This window comes from Sorex fumeus, unplaced genomic scaffold, assembly GCF_029834395.1.
Source record: "Sorex fumeus unplaced genomic scaffold, SorFum_2.1 ptg000081l, whole genome shotgun sequence".
Taxonomy (NCBI): Eukaryota; Metazoa; Chordata; class Mammalia; order Eulipotyphla; family Soricidae; genus Sorex; species Sorex fumeus.
The window spans coordinates 16,107,345-16,125,045 of record NW_026606138.1 but is presented as its reverse complement, the minus strand read 5'-3'; the positions used below and the strand labels follow the sequence as shown (position 1 = coordinate 16,125,045).

The 17,701-nt window shown below is 44.3% G+C and overlaps 1 protein-coding gene across 1 annotated transcript in view; it reads left to right on the top strand.

Moving 5' to 3' along the window:
- MYZAP (myocardial zonula adherens protein) overlaps window positions 1-17,701 on the top strand; it is a 106,877-nt gene that overhangs the window by 28,771 nt on the left and 60,405 nt on the right. Inside the window, exons 3-5 of the mRNA XM_056130769.1 lie at window positions 8,513-8,668; window positions 15,259-15,351; window positions 17,076-17,189. Coding sequence (XP_055986744.1) covers window positions 8,513-8,668; window positions 15,259-15,351; window positions 17,076-17,189 — 363 coding nt within the window. The remainder of the gene's footprint in view (window positions 1-8,512; window positions 8,669-15,258; window positions 15,352-17,075; window positions 17,190-17,701) is intronic.

Genomic DNA, 17,701 nt, shown 5'->3' with positions numbered 1-17,701 from the left:
CACATCCGCGCCAGCATCGGTTGCTTTTGTTCTTTTGCATGTGGGCCAGTCTCTGAGGTGTGAGATGGTACATGTCTTTTTAGAACAAAGAAATTGCATAGACAGGGCAGATGGATATATTGTAAATGAGCAAACACCCTGCACATGTAATGTATAATCTTAAAGTAAAGGGACTGTCTTGTGCTTCTGAGCAAAATAATGCTCTTGGAAACCTGCCTAAGTACCCGTGTCCTGAACAGGACTCTCCTGCTTCGCTGCTGTTTGTGGCCCTGATGCACATTGGAAATGTCCCTCACTAAACTGACTTTCCTGTCCTAAGTTTTCCTAGCAGGGTGTTTCCTGCTTTGCTGCACACTTGTGGCTCTGATGCATGTTTCCATCTCTCCTCAGTGAACCTGCTTCCCCCATGAGGCTGTCCAAATTTTGTTTTATTTTTATTTATTTATTTATTTTATTTTTGTTTTAATTTTTTATTTTATTTTTTCAGGTCAGCTTTGTGAGATCCATTATCTTTCTTTTTTAAAAAATTTTATTACTTGTTTAATTGAATCACCTTGAGATAGTTACAAACTTTCATGATTAAGTTTCACTCATACAATGATCAAGCAACCATCCCTCTACCAGTGTGCATTTTCTACCACCAATGTCCCCGGTATCCCTCCCACCATCCCCACCCCCTACCTCTGTGGCAGGCACCTTCCTTCTTACTCTCTCTCTACTTTTGAGCATTATGGTTCACAAGAAAGATATATGTTTGGTCCTTAATCTACTTTTAGCACGCATCTCCCATCCTGAGCGATCCTTCCAGCCATCATTTACTTAATGGTCCCTTCTCCATCCCAACTGCCTTTTCTCCAGCACATGAGGTCAACTTCCAAACCATGGAGTGATGCTCCTGGCCCTTATCTCTACTGTCCTTAGGTGTTAGTCTCCTATTATGTTACTTTATATTCCACAAATGAGTGCAGTCATTCTATGTCTGTCCCTCTCCTTCTGACTCATTTCACTTAGCATGATACTCTGCATGTCCATCCACTTATATGCAAACTTCATGACTTCATCTTTTCTAATAGGTGCATAGTATTTCACCAGTTGTCTGTTCTCAGACACTCAGGTTTTTTCCAGATTCTAGCTATTGTGAACAATGCTACAATGAACATACAAGTGCAGATGTCATTTCTACTGTGCATTTTTGCACTCCTGGGATATATTCCCAGCAGTGGTATTGCTGGGTCATATGGGACCTCAGTTTCTAGTTTTTGGGGGAATGTCCATATTGTTTTCCAAAAAGGCTGGACCAGTCAGCATTCCCAAGAACAATGAATGAGAGTCCCTTTCTCCCCATATTCGCGCCAGCACTGGTGGTGGTTCTTGTTCTTTTTGATGTGTGCCAGTCTCTGTTGTACTCCATTGTGTAGATGTACCAAAGTTTCTTTAACCAGTCATCTGTTCTTGGGCATTCAGGTTTCTTCCAGTTTCTGGCTATTGTAAAGAGTGCTGCAATGAACAAACAAGTGTCACTTCGACTATACATTTTTGCCTCTCTGGGATATATTCCCAGGAGTGGTATTGCTTGACAATCGTCCATACTGTTTTCCAGAAGGGCTGAACCAGTCGACATTCCCAATAAGATGATATCTCATTGTTTGGATTTGCATCTCCCTGATGATTAGTAATATAAAGCATTTTTTCATGTGCCTTTTGGCCATTTGAATTTCTTTTTTGACAAAGTTTCTGTTCATTTCTTCTCCCTATTTTTTGGTGGGGTTGGAGGTTTTTTCTTGTAAACTTCTACTAATGTCTTGTATATCCTGGATATTAAGTCCCTATCTGATGGATATAGGGTAAATAATTTTTCCCATTCCATGGACTCTTTCTGTATTTTGGTCACTTTCTTTTCAGGTGCAGAAGCTTCGTAGTTTAATGTAGTCCCTCTTGTTTATATTTGTTTCCACTTGCTTGGTCAGTGGTGTTTCATTCTTGAAGATACCTTTAGCTTCAATACCATGAAGGGTTCTGCCTACATTTTCCTCTATGTACCTTATGGATTCAGGTCTGATATTGAGGTCTTTAATCCATTTGGATCTGACTTTTGTGCTTGACATTAGACAGAGGTCTAAGTTCATTTTTTTACATTTAGCTGCCCAGTTGTCCCAGCACCACTCATTGAAGAGGCTTTTCTTGCTCCACTTCACCTTTCTTGCTCATTTATCAAAGATTAAGTGATCATATACTTGAGAGTCTGTGTCTGAATATTCAACTCTGCTCCATTGATCCAATACTGTGCTGTTTTAATTACTACTGCTTTGTTATATAGTTTGAAGTTGGGGAAGGTGATGCCACCCATCTTCTTTTCCCCAAGGATTGCTTTAGCTATTTGTGGGGGTTTATTGATCCATATGAATTTCAGGAGTGTTTTGTCTATTTCTTTGGAAAATGTCTTGGGTATCCTTACAAGGACTGCATTGAATCTGTATTATATTTTTATTATTATTTTATTTTAATTTATTTATTTATTGAATCACCATGGGAAAGGTTACAAAGCTTTCAGGTTTAGGTCTCAGTCATGCAAATATCAAACACATTTCCCTTTACCAATACTTATTTTTTACCATGAAGAACCCCAATAAAACCCCACCCCCCACCCCTCCCAGTCCCTGTGGGGCAGATGAATTCTAGTTAACACTCTATCTGCTTTGATTAGATTCATTGTTTCAATAAAAGATTCACCACTATTATTTAGAGTTTACCCCCCCCCCCCAATCAGACATGCTGAAGAAGCATTGTGAAGTGATTTGCTTTCTACAGCTGGGTTCAAGAATTAAATGTTGGTTTTGGATTTCTGCTATTTTACTTGTTGACCCTGGAAATATTTCTACTGAAAGTCAGATAGTTAAGAAATTGGTTTCTGTGCTCTGGAGTCGTGGCCGTGCGGGAGAGCCGCTAGTGGGGGGCAACTGGTGGCCTCGGTAGGGCGTGAAGGGCGGACCGAAACGCCCCCCTTCCCATGAGGTTTTAGTCGCCCCCACTCCCCCGGCTCATACCTGCTGTCCACAAGGCTACCATGCGGCCGCCATCTTTCTTTCCAGAGAGGAGAAGGCGACTGGGGCAACACCCTTTCCCCTCCAGACAGACCTGATGGCCTGGATTAAAGCATAGTCCGTTCACTTTTCTGCTCCAAGCTGCCGGGTTCTGCATTAAGTCCTTGTGCTTCTGGGGCCGTGGCCGTGCTGGAGAGCCGCTCATGGGGGGTGTATTATATTTTTATAATATAAAATTTGCTCGAGTGGGCCCAGTAACATCTCCATTGGAGACTTTGTTGTTACTGTGTCTGGCATATCGAATACTCTCGGTAGCTTGCCGGGCTCTCGGAGAGGGGTGGAGGAATCGAACTCGGGTCGGCCATGTTGGCCGCTTGTAAGGCGAACGCCCTACCCGCTGTGCTATCGCTTCAGCTTAATATTTTGACCATATTAATCCTTCTGATCCATGAGCTGGGGATGTGTCTCCATTTCTTAATGTCCTCTTTTATTTCTTGAATTAGTGTTTTGTACTTTTCTTCATATAGGTCCCTCACCTCTTTAGTTAATTCCAAGGTACTTGATTTTCTGAGGCACTATTTTTTTTAATTGATTCACCATGAGTAATCAAACACCCATCCCTTCACCAGTGCACATTTTCCACCACCAAAATCCCCAATATCCCTTCTTCTTCTCATTCCACACCTCCCCCTGCCTGTGTGGCAGACAATTTGCACATTACTCTTTTTCTCTACTTTAGTTACCTTCTATATTTCGAGATCAGACCCACCACCACTCATACCTGCCAAAAAGGCAATGCTAGACAATGTGTTTTGTATTGTTTGTTTTGGATGCAATATAATGTCACGTGGATGTGCACTATAGGAATTCTAAAATTTTAATAATTAGGGTCTGAAGGGGCTGGAGCGATAGCATGGTGTGTAAGGAGTTTGCCTTGCACGCGGCCGACATGGCCAACCTGGTTCGATTGCCCCTCTCAGAGAGCCTGGCAAGCTATCAAGAGTATCTCCCCCGCACGGCAAAGCCTGGCAAGCTCCCCATGACGTATTCAATAAGCCAAAAAACAGTAACAAGTCTAACAATTTGTTGTGAGACGTTACTGGTGCCTGCTCGAGCAAGTTGATGAACAGCTGGAGGACAGTGCTACAGTGCAGTGCTACAGGGTCTGAAGAGGTCACCGCAGCAGCAAGTTGCTCAGGTTCGAGGTTCATTTGTGTGTCTCTGGATCCTGGCCGTGTGGGAGCTTAAGTAGATGGTGGCCGGATGTGGCATCATCTCAGAGTCCCATGGGGGTGGGGAGGGAGAGTGCCCACTCCTCCCCTGTCCCGTGAGACCTGACATTTGGCGCCACTGCCACTTGTACCTGGAGCTTATTGCTAACTTCTAGAAAATGGTGGCTGCCCGAGTTCCTAGAGGGCAGGTGGATGTCTGAGGCACTATTGTGAACGGGAGTTTTTTTTAACATCTTTTTCTTCTCTTTTATTATTTGTAAATAGAAAAGCCATGGACTTTTGGGTATTGATTTTGTAAACTGCCACTTAATTATACAAACCTACTGTTTCTAGGAGCTTTATTATAGAGTCTTTAGGATTTTCTTAGTATCATGTCATATGCAAATAGTGAGAGAGCTTGACTTCTTCCTTTCCTATCTGGATACCCCTGATACCTTTTTCTTGTCTGACTTCTACAGCAAGTACTTCCAGTACCATATTGAATAGAAGTGGCGAGAGTGAGCGACCTTGTCTTGTTCCTGATCTTAGAGGAAAGGCTCTTAGTTTTTCCCCATTTAGAATAATGCTTGTTGTGGGCTTGTCAATTAACTTTCCTTAATTGAGGAAAGTTCCTTCGACTCCCAATTTGCTAAGAGTTGTTTTTTTTTTTTAATCATAAATGGGTGCTGGATCTTGTCAAATGCCTTCTCTGCATGTATTGATATGATCATATGGTTTTTATCTTTCCTTTTATTGATATGGTATATTATGTTGATTGCAAGCGTTGATCCATCCTTGTATCCCCAAGATGAATCCTGTTTGGCCATGGTGTATGATCTTTTTGATAAGTTGATCGATTCTATTTGCTAGTATTTTGTTGAGGATCTTTGTGTCTGTATTCATCAGGGATATCGGCTTGTAATTCTCTTTTTTTGTGGTGTCTGTCTGCTTTTGATATGAGAGTGATATTTGCCTCATAGAAATTGTTTGGAAGTGTTTCTGTTTCTTCAATTTCTTGGAAAAGCTTGAACAGTATTGGGAGTGGGTTCTCTTTAAAAAGGTTTGGAAGAATTCATTAGTGAATACATCTGGGCTAGGGCTTTTGTTTTTAGGGAGACTTTTGATTACTATTTCAATTTCCTTGATGGTGGTAGGTCTGTTTAAGTATTCCAAGTATTCTTGGGTCCACTTTGGTAGATTACAAGAGTCCAGGAATTTGTCCATTTCTTTGAGGTTTTCTTGTTTTGCGGCATAAAGCTTCTCAAAGTAATCTCTGATAATCCTTTGAATTTCTGTGGTTTCTGATGTGATGTCCCCCTTTTCATTTCTGATTCTGTTTATTAGGATTCTCTTTCTCTTTCTGAGTGTTGCTAGTGGTTTATTGATTTTGTTTATTTTCTCAAAGAACCAGCTCTTGGTTTCATTGATCTTTTGGATTGTTTTTTGGGTTTCCATTTTGTTAATTTCTCTTCTGAGTTTAATTATTTCTTTCCTTCTGGCTGGTTTAGGCTCTTTTGTTGGTCATTCTCCAAGCTCTTAAGCTGTGAGGTTAGGTTACTTATGTGGGCTATCTCTTCCTTCCGGAGGAATGTTTGTAGAACTATAAACTTTCCTCTTAACACAGATTTTGCCCTGTCCCTATGGCCTGTTTTAAAAGGGTGATTTCCAACATAGCTTCTCTTCCCAAGGATGGCAAGTAACAGGTATTTTGTTTTATACTTAAAAAAAAAAGTTCATGTTACACTTTTCAGAAAGAACAGGGGTTAAGGCCCATACCTTGCATATGGCTGGCCCAATTCAATTCTTGTCATCCCATGGTCCCCTGAGCATCATTGGGTACATTCCTGGAGCTCTCCTGAGCACCTCTGGATGTGGCCAGGGAGGCTCCTGAGCATAGGTAGAGTGCATCAGACCCTTGCACAAAACTGCCTGCTTGGTTGGCTGAGCAGTGCTGAGAGGGGCTCTTGGCCTCCAGAACTTTTAGGAGTTCCTTTCTCAAAAAGAAGGTCGTGTGAGCCAAAGCAATAGCACAGCAGACAGGACACTTGCCTTACATGTGGCTGACCTGTGTTCAATACCCGGCACCCCCTATAGTTCCCTGAGCTTGCCAGGCAGGAACCCTGAGTGCAGAGCCAGGAATAAGCTTATGTTATAATCACACAATATAAAAGAATCTGAGGGGAACAGTGACAGCCATCTCCCCCTTCTTGTCTGTCTCCAGCACCCCGTGCCATCCTACGACTCCTCTCGGAGCCTCTTACTATGAATGATTTGTTCTCTCCTTGGCTTGGCTTTGGCAATTGTCAAATGAATTGGATCATGAAGTAGTTATTCTGTAGCACTGTAGCACTGTCCTGCCGTTGATCATCGATTTGCTCGAGCGGACACCATAACGTCTCCATTGTGAGACTTGTTGTTACTGTTTTTGGCATATTGAATATGCCACAGGGAGCTTGCCAGGCTCTGCCATATAGGCGGGATACTATCAGTAGCTTGTCGGGCTCTTTGAGAGGGATGGGAGAATCGAACTCGGGTTGGCCGTGTGCAAGGCAAACACCCTACCCGCTGTGCTATCACTCCATCCCAGTTATTATTCTACCCCAGTGAATGATCTGTTGCACTGTAGCACTGTCATCCCATTGTTCATCGATTTGCTTAAGCAGGCCCAGTAACGTCTCCATTGTGAGACTTGTTACTGTGTTTGGCATATTGAATAGATCACGGGTAGCTTGCCAGGCTTTACCGTGTAGGCAAGATACTCTCAGTAGCTTGCCGGGCTCTCCAAGAGGGGTGGAGGAATCGAACTCAGGTTGGCCATGTTGGCTGTGTGCAAGGCAAACGCCCTACCTGCTGTGCTATTTGCTCCAGCCCAGTGAATGATCATGAATCACAATTTTTTTTTTCTGGGAGGGGACTGTAATGATATTTCGCAAGTACATGGAAATACACTGTGGGGCAATGGTTTAGAGATTAGAGGGAGGCAAGTGATACCTTTCTGGGATTCGGGCATCTGTGTTGTGGCTTATTAAAAATGTCTGCTTCCCTGGGGAAGGCTGGCAGAGGTCGAACTGCCTACTAAGGCACTGTGCTTGCTTATGGAATCCATTTAATGTATGTTATGGGGGCCCCTACCTTTTAAAACATCTAATAAAACCTCCAGTTTGGGGGCCCTCAGTGTCACACAACATTGGGTTGACTCTAGGTATGGGACTCTAAGCAAGGTGCTAAACCATCATTTACTTGAGTTTTCTCTGCTCTAGCAAGGACAGTTGCTCAGTCACAAAGTCGCCATGAAGATTCAAAGTAAAAAAGAACATTCCTAGCTCATAGCAAATGCTCCACAAACCTTCATCCCTCTTCCTCCTATCTCCAGTAGGCATGTCAGTGTGTGGCCTTGCTCCCATCCAGGGGGACTTGCATGTCAACACTGATTAAGCTTTGATTCAAAGCGTGGGCAGGTTCTCTGTGAGCAGGGGCACACTGTTTCCTCCTGGCTCTCAGGAGGAGTTCATGAACAGTCCCGCGGGGAGAGTGCTCCATTGCCCACTTTCCTAGCACTGGCCCCGAGTTGTGCCAATTTGTCTGTTCAGTGGTAGTTGGCATTTCCCCCCCTACCTTGTACATTTCATGTGTTGAGATGAGTGTGAAGACATACAGAGAAATTAGCAAAGAAGGAAAGTGGCATTCCCCAGAGTATGAGAGTTCTGGTACTCACTCTAATTATCATTCTTATTATCAGATGCACACACAAGTGCATCTGGCACTTTTGTGAGAATTTGGAAAAACTTCCCCCTCCAATCCCTGCCCCTGCCTTTTTCTGCCAAAGATGAAGCTCTACAGACAAACTACTAGAGCTAAAGAGAACATGTTCTTTTTTATTTTTTGGTTTATGAGCCACACCTAGTGGTGCTCAGGGGTTATACTCCTGGCTGACTTGGAGGGCCATACAGACTGCTGGGGATAGAACCTGTGTTGGGTGTGTGCAAGGACCTGCTGTGTGATTGCTCCGGCCCTAAGAGGAGGTCTTAAAGAAGAACTGGAGGAAGTGGCTTGTCTCCAAGGTGAAGGCTGACTCAGCTCATGCCAGGCACCACTTGGTGCATGAAGACCAGGGTGGATTTCTATGAACCACTTCCCTTTGCCGGGTGCCCTCCTGGCTGTGGTCACAGCTTGTATCACTATACATGGTGAGTGGTTGTCACAGATGTTTTTCTGAAGCCCAAAGAATCATTCTTTTCTCCTCCTTTCCTGTTCTTTCAGCCTCCTGACCTCAGCAATGAAGATCAGACCAGGAAACTTCCTCAGGGTGTTGTCTATGGTGTGGTGCGAAGATCAGACCAAAACCAACAGAAAGAAATGGTGGTGTACGGGTGGTCCACCAATCAGCTGAAAGAAGAGATGAACTACATCAAAGATGTGAGTCCTTTTAGGATCCCCCCACACATACCCCTGCCGCTAACCTAGTTTATGTTACTTTGGAGTAGGTACGAGGGCGGACCTGGAAGCAATGATGTGAGCGTGGTAGGGAATTTCTAAAGGATGCTTAGCATTACTCTTTTTAAAAAAATTTTTAATGTAGAAGTATTGCCATTTATTCAGCCATTGATTAGGCTGATTGAATTGGGCATAAACTCCACCTTGCTTTTTTTCTTCTTTTTTTTTTTTTATAAATTTATTTATTGAATCACTGTGAGAGCAGTTACAAAGCTTTCGGGTTTAAGTTTTAGTCATACAGTGATGAAACACCTGTTTCTTCACCAGTGCCCGTTTTCCACCATCAAAAACCCCAGTATACCCCATCCCATCCCCTCCCCTACCTGTGTGGCAGACGATTTTCACATTACTCCCTCTCCACTTTGATTTCATTCAATATTTCAACACCAGACCCACCATTATTATTTGGGATTTTACCCCAACACTCAGATCTGCCGAAAAGGCAACAATAGACAATTTGTTTTCTATTGCTGATTAGTAAAGTAAAAGTAAAGGCCCTCCCATTGATCATCGATTTGCTCGAGCGGGCCCAGTAATGTCTCCATTGGAGACTTTGTTGTTACTGTGTTTGGCATATCGAATACGTCACGGGGAGCTTGCCAGGCTCTGCCGTGCGGGCGAGATACTCTCGGTAGCTTGCCGGGCTCTCCGAGAGGGGCGGAGGAATCGAACTTGGGTCGGCCATGTTGGCTGCGTGCAACGCCCTACCGCTGTGAATAACATATTGTTGCGTGGCTGCAGTAGTGGCCACGCGATTTTGGAATTCCAAATTTTTAACAATTAAATCTGGAGGGATTTCTGCCAAAACCTGCTGGGTTACGAGATTTGTTCCTGAGTCTCTGGGATCATGGCCGTTAAGCAGCTTGATCAGGAGACAGAGAGGCCGTTTGTGGGTGGCAGCTTGGGGGTTTCATTAGGGCGGGGAGGAAAGGACCGGCTCCACCCCATCCTGTGAGGCCCTGAGTGTCTTGTCACTGCGGGCCCAAACTTGACTGTCCAATGGCCTCTGGAGGATGGTGACCATCGAGCCACCAAGGGGGAGCAGGCGGAGGGACAGCACCCTTTCCCCCCTGGGATGGCCTGATGCTGGTAACCTACTGTGGGGACTGGACCTTAGCATTACTTTGGATGAAGATGTTGCCACACATCCTCATTGCCTCATGTTCAAAGTACAGTCTAATTTTGCAGTGGGGTGTGGTGTGAACTTCTGGATGTTACTAAGTAGGAGATCTATGGTCTCCTTCTATATATAAAGGGAGAACTTTTGGGAGCGCACACCCTGTAATACTCAGGGGTTATTCCTGGCTCTGCACTTAGAGATCACTCCTGGTGGTGCTTGAGGGACCATATGGGATGCTGGGGATTGAACCTGGGTTGGCTGTGTGCAAGGCAAGTGCCCTACCCACTGTACTATTCTCAATCCCCTGAAGGGAAACTCTTTAGTGGACTTGCTTATTGTGTTAAACACTCCTGATACTTGAGTATGAACAAGTGTATAAATTTGGATTCTTTGGGATGTACGAAACAAAAAAACCAGCTTTAAGAGGCCATTTATTTCAAGTGGGATAGGGTATGTAGGTTCTAAGGCTAAGTGGGCCAGCTTCCAGGTTTTGGATCTTTTTCTCTGAATATCTCTGGGGCCTGGCCTCCTTCAGCTTCAGACTCATGGTATCATCTGAACAGGTCAGCGTCTAGAAGCAGAAAGGCCTCTCATCTCTGGATGCTCCTCAGCAGCCCTCCTCATGGTCAGTGCTAGATCCCTGCCCCTTCCCAGCCGACAAGGGGGATGGGGTGTCCAGAGCTGGCTCGTCCAGTTGGGTTGAAAGTGATGCTGGGAAGCCAGTCATAGTGAACATTGTTCAACCCAGGTCAAAATAAATGTGATATTGCATTTATCATCATTTCTGGAAAATACAAAAAGTGTCTCAAGTAAAACACAAAGTACCCATCATTCTAGCATTGGACAAGAACAACTGTGAACAATTTGGGGCATTTCCTTCAAAGTTTTCCTCTCTGTCTCCCCTCTTCATTCCTTTTTGGTTCTTGTGGTTTCTGTAGATTGAGTTAATTGACCCTTTTGACAGGGCTGTTGTGATTGTGTTGCTCTGAGGTGGTCCGACCCAGGTCACAGACTGACTAGCATGTCTCTCGATCTGCAGGAGACAGCAGCAGAGGCCTGTGAATGTAGGGCTCACCTCCTATCCAATCTTTGCTCTCTCTAGGCTTGCTTTTAAGGTCAAAAGAGTAGGAGTTGGAAAGGAACTGTTGAGGTCAGAATCTCCAGTTCTGTAAGCCCCATTTTATTTGGTTTGTGGATAAGACATAATATGTCTGTTACTAACTTTTATAGGGGAACATCTCTTATTGGATCTCAAAAGTAGTAAATGCTTTGGATACTTTAAAAATGTGTCTTGCAAGATTTCAATGCTTGTATACTTTTTATTTATTTATTTTTTTGCCACACCAAGCTATGCTTAGGGCTTACTCTTGTCTCTGTGCTTAGGGATCACTCCTGGTAGGGCTCAGAGGACCCTGCGAGGTACTAGGGTTTGAATTGGAGTTTGGTGGCTGTGTGCAGGTACGTGGGGTTTGAATTGGGGCTTGGTGGCTGTGTAGAGGGGAGATGGGATTTCAGTCAGGGTTTGGTGGCTGTGTGCAGGATTACCCCTGTTGTACCACTATGGCCCAATTCTTGTATACTTTTAAGAAATAAAAAATGAAATTTTTTTATTTTAAAAAATGATAATTGTTCTGTAGCAGTGTAGCACTGTCCTCCTGTGTTCATCAATTTGCTCGAGTGGGCACAAGTAATGTCTCACAACAAATTGTGGGACTTGTTACTGTTTTTGGCATGTCAAATACATCACAGGTAGCTTGCCAGGCTCTGCCATGCGGGTGGGATACTCTTGGTAGCTTGCTGGGCTCTCTGAGAGGGGCAGAGGAATTGAATTCGGATCGGCCGTGTGCAAGGCAAACACAATACCCGCTGTGATATCACTCCAGCTTTGGCTTCACTAATTTTTTTTAATCTTTAAAATCATAACCCAAAAGCAAAAAATTTTAAACATCAGAAAATTATATAATATCATTCTTCAAAATACAGAAAGTTTTCTCAAACATAAATTACTGATACATTGGAACAAATTAAAATGAACACTTTCAAGGTCACAGAGAAAGCTCAGTGAGCTGAATACATGCCCTGTATGCGAGAGGCCTAAGTTCAACCCTCTGCAGCATAGATCCCTAACCATCACTAAAGGAGCCATGGAGCTGCAAACAGCCCCTGAGCACTGCCATTTGTGACCAAAGGCTGCCGCCCCTATAAATGAATAGCTTCTGGAGGTCAGGGTTATGTCTCAGCAGTACAGCTCGGGGTTGCCTACGTATTGCTCAGGGGACTGTGTTGCGTGGTCATCAAACGTGGACCCCCCCCCCCCCCCCCATACAACCTGAGTACAACCTGTTGAGCTGTTTCTCCAGCCTCTCTGTTTTTAAAATATACATACTAAACTGTGGATAGAATTATGGTGAGATTTTCATCAGAATATTCTGGGGAAGGAGGATATAGTTAGGAATTAGATGAAATAGGATTGGCAATGAGTTGATGATTGTTGAGTGTATGGAGTTCATTATAGTGTTCTCTTTAATTTTGCGTATGATTAAAATTTTGCCTATGCATTACAACATTTTAAAGTATGTATTCTGTGACTTCCAGATTTCATTATCTAGGTATTCTTTCTGGGCTGTAGGGAATATGCACAGTTAACTAAGTAGAGTCAATTTTTTCTTGGTGTTTATAGTAAAGGGAACTCAAAACAACCACCTCCCTCCCTCCCTCCTCTCCCTCCCTTTCCTCCCCTTCTCACTTCTTCCCTCCCTCCCTCCCTCCCTCCTTCCCTCCCTCCCTCCCTCCCTCCCTCTCTCCCTTCTTCCCTTCCTCCCTCCCTCCCTCCTTTCATCCCTTCCTCCCTCCCTCCCTTCATCCCTTTCTCCCTCCCTCCCTCTCTCCCTCGCTCACTTCTTCCTTCATCCCTTCCTCCTTCCCTCTCTCTCCCTCTCTCCCTTCTTCCCTTCATCCCTCCCTCCCTTCCTCTTTCCCTCCATCCCTCCTTCCCTCCCCGCTTCCTCCCTCCCTTTCTTCCTCCCCTTCTTATGTTTGCCCATTTATTTATTTGCCTTCTTCTTATTTGTGTGTGAAGTTTAAGTATGTTCCTTTGATGGAGGCCTCCCATGGGTCCTGGGAGCTATCAGGGCTATACCCATCAGTGCCAGGAATAACTGTTCAACAGAGAAAATTAAGAAAACGCAGAAAGCCACATGCCAATACAATCAATGCACACAACACCTCCACCCTAACTAGCCTAGTATCTCCAGTCATCAAGCCGCCAAAGATACATTTTAGCCTTTCAGAGTATTTCATTCCCCATTTTCCAGTACAGGGGCTACTTGAACACCTCTATTCTCCTGTCTTTTTCTCATGGAAATAGTTAGGTGTTCTGTGCTCAGATGCCCCAGAAAACAGTGACCTGCAGTCAAAGTAGACCTTCCAAGCAGAGCATGGGGTGAATTGCCCAAGACAAAAAGAAGAGATTCAGGCTGCTCGTGCCTCTGGATGGCACACACCCAGCTTGTGGGGGTGGTTTTGACCCGAAATGCCAACCTCTGCCATGATCTGCAATTTAAAAGTAATTTCCAGGTCCCACCTTCCTCTGACTGGCCTCCAGTAAACCCTGCCTATCCACTCCCGGGTGCGTGCATGGGTTTATTTGCCCTTCCTCGCTTGCTTGCAGGTGACTGTGCTTGGGTGGATTCCTGCAGCGTTTTCTAGTGGGAATGACCACTCCCCCCCAACCCCCGCCCCCGAGTCCTTCCTACCCTCTGCTAGTCAGCCGACTCCGGCCCTCAATGGAGGCCGGAAGGAAAAGCTGTGAGTTTGGCCCTTTCTTTCCAAAATGTTTGTAGTGAAGGGCAAGAAAGTTATTTCTATTAAATAGGTTATAGGTTTCTCTGGATGTGACTTGGTGTCTTGACACCCCATCTTGCTCCCGATCCTCCCCACTAATCTTGCCTGTCTAATACAAAATAATGTGTTGCTCTGGAGAGGTGGGCTCATGATCATATAGCCTTGCGCTATACTGTCCCACCCATACTATCTGTTCTACTGAAACTGCTGTCATTGACTTTTCCTTCTAACGGAGGTTCTTATAATGAGGCCCCCACTGTGGGCCTTCCTGTGCTATGTGAGGATCTTAAGCTCACTCTATTTTGGGGTGCCGGAAGGAGGAGACAGGGCTATTGGTAAAGTTCTTGAAGATACTCCATGGAGAATTCTTTTTTAATTTAATCTAATTTTATTTTTGACCCTTACAAAGCTGATTAGGTTTCAGTGATACAGTGTTCCAACACCCATCCCTCTACCAGTGTATAGCACCAGTGTCCTCAGGTTCCCTCCCATTACCCCTGCACCCCCCTCCCCCGCCTCAAGCCTGTATCTATGGCAGGCACTTTTCTTCTTCTTCTCTCTCTCTCCGACATTGTGCTTTGAGATACAGATACTGAAAGTTTTATCATGCATAGGTATAATATGTATATCCTTTTACCTACTTTTAACATTCAGGTCTTGTCCAGCATGATCATTTGCCATGGAGAATCTTAAACTAATTTGTGTTGGTGGCGATGGATGTGTTGGGGATCAAGACTCTTTTGACTGCTTTTTTTCTTTCTTGTGTCCCAGGCTACTAGGAATAGATTCCTCCATGCCTAGGTCCTCAGGGGCTCCTCTTTCATAGTCCTGACATTAAATTGTTCCTTGTCAGAGTAGAGCTGGGGGAAATTGGAGGTTGTTTTTTGCTTTTGGATATTTTGGTGTTTTCTTGTTTGGGGTCATACCCGGTGGTGTTCAGGGCTTACTCCTATCTGTGTCGAGGTGATCACTCTTGGCAGGCTCGGGATCCATGGGAGGTACTGGGACCATATGAGGTACTTGGATCATATGTGGTACTGGGGATCAAACCCAGGTTGGCCTAATGCAAGGATAGTGCTGTATTATCAGTATGCTATCACTGTATAGTACTGCTATACTATCATTGCAGCCCCTATTTTGGTGTTCGTAAGCCACATGTTTACAGAGTCAACTTAAAACATATATTTTTTTAAACTAGTGGAATTATTTTTCTACTTGTGAAAATGTGAGATAAGAAAAAAGGCAAAACTTGTCTAGATTTTATTTAAAAATTAGTGTTGAGAAGCAAAAAATGAAAAGATTTTCTTTAGAGTTTATTATTTGGATAATTAGTTGTGTTATAATATACTTATTATTTTTGGATTCCTGTCTTGGTTTCAAACTACATAACAAAAGTGATCTCTCTTTTTTTTTAATTTCTCAAACTGTCCTATTTTTTGAGATTTTTTTTCTTAGAGTGGGACCCATCTCTCATTAGAGTCTCTTAAGTATTAAAAATTGCACTTGAAGCAGTTCTGTTTGATCACTGACTGGTCTTTGTGGATCGCAGGTGAGAGCCACTTTGGAGAAAGTAAGGAAGCGAATGTATGGAGACTATGATGAAATGAAGCAGAAGATTCGCCAACTCACCCAGGAGCTGTCGGTAAGTGGCTCTGAGACGGGACACGGGAAGTGGAGGTGTGCCGAGTGCCCCCTTCTCTTCTATCTGAGCTTATGATGGCCCCCTAAGAATGAATCATACTTTAAATGAATGGAAGGACTTTAGCACAAGAAGAAATGTGGTTAAAGAAACATTTTATATGGCGAGAATGAATAATCATTAAATTCCATGGTATTCCCCAAAGAATCAGGAATACAAGGAAACCAGCTATCACCAATACAGCTTGTCTATGAAATTAAGCATATTTTAAGGTATAAAACTCAGACACGTGGGGTAAAATGATCCCTATTTATGAACTATTTGATCTGACAGTAGAAAAGCCCAAGAAAACAAACAGCTACTGGGCAGGAGAGATAGTACTAGGGTTTACCTTGCACATGCCCATCCGGGTTTTATCCTTATCACTGAGGAATACCCTGGGCACTGCCAGGAGTGATCCCTGAGTACAAAGACAGGAGGAAGCCCTGAGCCCCAACCAAACAAATAAAAGAGATGATACTGTTATAATCGTGTTACCTAAACTACTATTTAAAAATATGTTTGAGTGATATGAATATATTAGCTATTTAAAAATTTAAGAAAAAATAATTCTTTTTGACTGAATATTTGTGATTAATAATCATAGGAGAACGCCCATGTTAATTGTTAATTTCTGCAAGCAAAGAACCATAATTACGACAGCCACACATTAGAGTTTAGTGGATGGCTGGGCCACAAGATTATCTGCTTGAGTAAGGCTGATGCCTTCATTATTATAAACATTTCTACCTCTCTCAGTCTCAGGTGGCATTTGCATTTGTGAAATTCTCAGCTACATATGGAAATCTGTCCTGACATCCATTGACAGATGCTGATGGCTGTAATTAAAGCCAAAGGGTAGTCTCTCCAGAGATGCGTACACATGCCACTGCCGCTGCTTCCCAGGGCTGCCTCCTGGGCCACTCCCCATCTCAGGCATGGAAGTGCCCTTCCCTGACCCTTCCCCTTGGGGTCATAAGGGTCCACCCGGGGCCTCCCCCCATCTCTGACTGATCGCCTGCTTCACAGTCCCCCTAATTTAAGTAGTCTCTAAGGACACGCCCTCAAGCACACTGAGTGCATACACCCAGCAAGGAAGCCACTTTGACTGCCACAGTGACAATGGAAAAATTTGATGAGCCCAGAGAACATTCTGTGGTGTGTGGGAAGAGTAAGTTGGGACAGGGTGACACCCTGGCTGTGCCTCTGCAATGCTGCTGTGGGCAGAGCCATGGCTCTTCCCACTCCGTTCTCTCTCTTGATAAGGGAGGGGGAATATTCTAGCTGTTAGGCCTGTGGGGACTGTGTAAATATTGTCCCAGAAATTTTCTTGCCGTTCTGCACCTTGTTTCAAGCAGATATTTGATGGTTTATTTTATTTTAGCTTAGTTTTTTTTTTTTTTTGGTGGGGGAGGGGGATGTTGTTCCTGCTCTGTACTCGTGACTCACCCCTGCACTCCTGGCAGGTCTTGGGGGACCCTATGGGGGACTGGGGGTAGAACCAGGGTTGGTTGTGTGCAAGGCAAGTACCCTAACTATACTTTTTGTGCACTCAGACGTTGAGTTTTGAGTTTAACTCAGGGACAAGGATGTAGCTCCAATCAGGGTGAAGCTCCGATGTGTGAAAGTGATGATTGTTGTGGATATACTTAGACTGATTTGGGGTGACTGTCTCCATGATCTTGCAGGTCTCACAGGCTCAGCAGAACTATCTAGAGCATCACATCCAAGCCCAGTCATCAGCCCTGGACAGTTTCAATTCAATGAACTCAACATTGGCCTCAGATTCTGTGAGCCTGCAGGTAACTGTGCCCTCCCTGTTCGAGCAAGAGGGACCCTGACCTAGTGAGCACGAGGGACCCTGGCCAAGCAAGGCGAGGGACCCTGACTGAGTGAGCACGAGGGACCCTGGCCGAGCACGCACAGCCCTGTGCTTCTGTAGCAGTGTGCTCACTCTTCAGACCCTGTTACGTGTGGCAGAAAGACAGGAGGGGCTGAAGGAAGCACTTTCAGACAGAGCACTAAGCACTGGAGTTGAGCAATTTCTGTTCTTATGAAAGGGGATTTTGATCCTGGCTCAGTGCTAGAGATGTCACTTGCCCTTTTAGAAGCCCTTAGCGAGTGCCTGAGTCAGCACATCAGCCAAAAATCCCCCCTTCCCTGTTGCCCATCACTAGCTCCAGTGTTAGAGGAACTTTCTTCTAACCTTCACCACGCTGTGAAAATGCTTTGAATTCCTTCATGGCAAGCCATACCTAAGCTTAAACACTTCTTCCTAAATTAGGAAGTATTGTGCTTCATTTTTAAAAATTCT